Source organism: Octopus bimaculoides, chromosome 1 (genome assembly GCF_001194135.2).
Source record: "Octopus bimaculoides isolate UCB-OBI-ISO-001 chromosome 1, ASM119413v2, whole genome shotgun sequence".
Lineage (NCBI taxonomy): Eukaryota > Metazoa > Mollusca > Cephalopoda > Octopoda > Octopodidae > Octopus > Octopus bimaculoides.
In genome coordinates this window covers 91,235,722-91,239,784 of record NC_068981.1, presented here as the reverse complement: position 1 = coordinate 91,239,784, position 4,063 = coordinate 91,235,722, and the positions used below count along the sequence as shown (strand labels likewise).

General features: G+C 38.0%; 1 protein-coding gene across 1 annotated transcript; it reads left to right on the top strand.

Annotated features, from left to right (window-relative positions):
• The first annotated feature begins 950 nt into the window (after positions 1–950).
• LOC106868779 (uncharacterized) lies at positions 951–1,343 on the top strand. The gene has a single exon (XM_014914197.1). The coding sequence runs from the start codon at positions 951–953 to the stop codon at positions 1,341–1,343; it is 393 nt and encodes a 130-aa protein (XP_014769683.1).
• Positions 1,344–4,063: the final 2,720 nt, after the last annotated feature.

Below are 4,063 nucleotides of genomic sequence, written 5' to 3'. Positions count from 1 at the left end.
TATATATATATATATATTGATAGGAAGGACAACAAAAGAAAGAAAGAGACCTCGATATTATGTAAATAGTGGAATTTATCTGTAAAAATATGTGACACTTATTCGGTAGCCATGATAAGACTCCGAGTTTCGGATGCCGGGGTGGGAACCCACGCCAACATCTCTTCAGTTATCCGGCCATTGAAAATTCCTGTGAAAAATTACCATTAAACAAAGGGAAATTACTGTGTGGTTGACTGTCATTAAGACAAAAGAGCTATAGACCGCTAAGTAAGGGGAGGGGTAAAAGTAAGGGTAGGGGTAAAAGTAAGGGGAGGGGTAAAAGTAAGGGAGTATGGAAGCGCACACATAAGGTTCCATGTATATGTCTATAGACGCACAGGAAAAAAACAGGGTGGAGGGGAGAAAACAGGAAAAAAATATCTGTGGGAAGAATACAAAACATTAACTCTATAATTATGTAAAAAATATTTTTAAAATATAAAAAAATATATAAAAAATATAAAAAATATATAAAAAAATATTAAAAACCCAAGTAAAAAATATAGAAGGATAAAAAGCTTATACATAGACACAATATAGAGAGCAAATCTTATCAGTAAAGTCCTATCAGTAAAAATATTTAAAAAATATATAAGAAATCTAAGTAAAAAGTATAGAGAGATAAAAAGCTTATTCATAAACACAATATAGAAAGCAAGTCCTATCAGTAAACTCAGGGGGACCAAAAACGTAGCAAATATTTGGTCACATGTGGACATGATCCCCCCGCTAGTCTCTTGAAGGAATGTAGACACCAGCTTGCTGTCCCTCTGACCAACATCTGGAGAAATTCTTTTGACTCAGGTTATATACCGAAACAGCACTTATCCCAGTCTGTCATCCCGGTTTTCAATCAGAGAAACAGATCCCGCGCAGTCAAATATCGCCCAATCTCACTCACCTTCCATATGATTAAAGTGTTTGAAGGGGTGGTAACATCACGGATAGCTGGCTTCCTGGAGAGCAACAAACTGCTAAATTCAAACCAGCATGGCTTTCGCTGCGACAGGAACAGTCTAACACGGCTCTTATGCTACATCGATGACATCCTTGAAGCCTTGGGAACAGGTTCAAACTCTGATGTCATGTACCTTGACTTCAGTAAAGTGATCAACAGAGTTGATCATAATATCTTGCTGTCAAAACTGTCAAGTGTTGGAATTCGTGGAAAACTTCAACACTGGATTGAGTATTCCCTGGAGAACAGAACACAACATGTGATCGGTGAAGTCCACTCAAACCCAGCAAAGTCACCAGTGGTGTCCTTCGAGGGACTGTCTTGGGCATGCTCCTCTTTATAATCTATATAGACACCTCAAATACTGCTGCCCCCTGTGGTCTCCCCATGCAAAACAAAACATCTCGAAAATTGAATCACCCCAGAATTAAGGGCATGACTGATCTCGATTATTGTGACCGCCTTAAAGCATTGAAGCTCTATTCTCTCCAGCACCGCCGTGAGCGATACATAAGTTACACGATGTGGAGAATATACCACCAGCATTGCCGATGCGACCTCAATATTAGCTTCAAACTTCATCCAATGATTTCTTTTCCTTAACAGGCCCTGCCCTATTTAACAATGTCCCCAAACAGATCAAAGAAGAAAAGGATCCCATTATCTTTAAACGGAATGTGGACAAATTTCGTCAAGGAATACCAGATAAGCCACTTATATCTGGATACAACTCACTCAACAAGAACTTCCTACTAAATGGACCATGATACCACAAATCTTGACATAAAAGGGATTTAGATAATCCTATTAGGTATTGCTATTTAGACATAGCCTGGAACAATCTTTGGTCGAAACATATCTAAGTTTATCTAAGTCTTAGTTTATATATATATAAATATATTTAGATTTAGATTTATATATATATATATATATGTATACACACATATATAGATAGGTAGGCGGACAGACAGACAGGCAGATGGATAGATAGATAGATAGATAGATAGATAGATAGATAGATAGATAGATAGATAGATAGATAGATAGAGTCAGAAAGTAACACAGTAGGACTCCCTGACAGCATATTGGAGAGAAGGAACGGATAGCTAGATCTTTCTTATCCTACTTTTCTCTGTCTTAGTGACCAACTTTTACTGGCTCCGGGAGATTAGCATCATTACAAGGATCTAACACGGTTTAATAAACTATTATCATATTCATAATGAAATACGAAGGAACGAGAAGATATCGCAAACACATTTATATGCGTCTATATGTGAGTATATATGTGCGGTTATATATATATATGTATGTGTCCTTATTTCATGCTGTTATACTTCTCATGCATGTGCTTCTTGTTCATAAACACATAGATGTAGTCTGTACACTATATGAGTATATATGTACGAGCAGATATATGCTATTGTTTTCAACATACCTCTTCGAATTCATTTTAGTCTTCATTATTTATGGTCCATCTTTAAGGCAGCAATCTGGCAGGATCGTTAATACACCTGGCAAAGTAATTAGCGGCATTTCCTCTGTGTTTATGTTCTCAGTTCAAATTCTGCTGAGGCCGACTTTGCCTTTCATCATTTCGGGATCGATATATTAAGTATCAGTTGAGCACTGGGGTCAATGTAATCGACTTACACCCGTCTCCCGAAATTTTCATGCCTTGTGTCAAAATTAGAAACCAATATTATATTTCAAGTTAAGGCGGTAAGCTTGTAGGATTGTTAGCTAGCCGAGGAAAATGCTTAGCGGTCTTTTGTGCGTCATGATATCCTAAGTTCAAATTCCGCCGAGGTCGACTTTGCCTTTCATTCTTCCGGAGTCGATGAAATACGTCTCCTAAAGGAATGTAGACACCAGCTTGCTGTCCCTCTGACCAACATCTGGAGAAATTCTTTAGACTCAGGTTTTATACCGAAACAGCTCTTATCCCAGTTGTAGGAAATTCTTTGCAGTATTTCTTCCGACCCGTTCCGTTTTAGTTCAAATACTGTGTGCTCAGCTTTGCCATTCATGCTGCTGGAGTCAATAATGAAATGTACCAGTCAAGTACTGAGTTCGACCTACCCTCAAAACGGATGGCCTTGTGCTTAATTTAGAAACGGTTAGTTATTGAAACACAAGACCAGTGGGTTCGTACAATCGTTAGAGCTGCTGCACCATGCCTTGCAATATTTGTGGCTTTTTGCCTTCTAATCCGAAATCCCGCTAAGGTCAAGTATACATTTCATCCTCTCATAAAATGAAGGACCAGTAATGCTATCGCCTTATGTTTAACTTAGAAATCATTTTGCTTCCATTATTTGTGTACCGTACATACTCAACTATAAGTCGCACTGTTTTTATCTGAAATTTTCACCTAAAGTAAAGGGTGCGACTTATAAGCGCATCCTATAAAAAATCATCATATCTTTTCTAGGTACAAGCCACGCCTGAATTTCCGACACTTGGAATCACTGCAAAAAACACGAATCTAAAATTCCGAAGCCGAGAAGTACACGGAAGATGATCTTTAGATTTTCTTTACTTCTGTTAGTATGAAATAAACAATTAATTATAAAACAGAGTTTAATGCTTGTTTGGTTCTGTACCATACCTGTCTTTCTTTAATTCGACGCCATCTTATTTGTTAGCATGAAGAGAGATAGAGAGAGAGAGGGAGAGAGAGAGAGAGAGAGAGAGAGAGAGAGAGAGAGAGAGAGAGAGAGAGAGAAAGAGAGAGAGAGAGAGAGAGAGTAATTCGTATCATATCACTTTCAAACTGAAGGTTATTGAATTCGCGAAGCCCCATTCGAATTGAGCTGCAGAAAAAGAATTTGGGGTCTCAGAAAAAATGGTCAGGGACTGGCGTTTAAAAGAGATGAAAATGAAATCCGTTGACATCAAACCATTAAAGAAAATTAGGATAGGAATAAGTCCCAATGAGGAAATGGAGACTATTTTGAGAGACTGGGTGACTGAACTACGCACGAATGGACTTGTCACGAGAAACATCATTAGAATGCGGGCTCTCCAAGTGATTAAAGAACATGGTATATCCGACTTTAA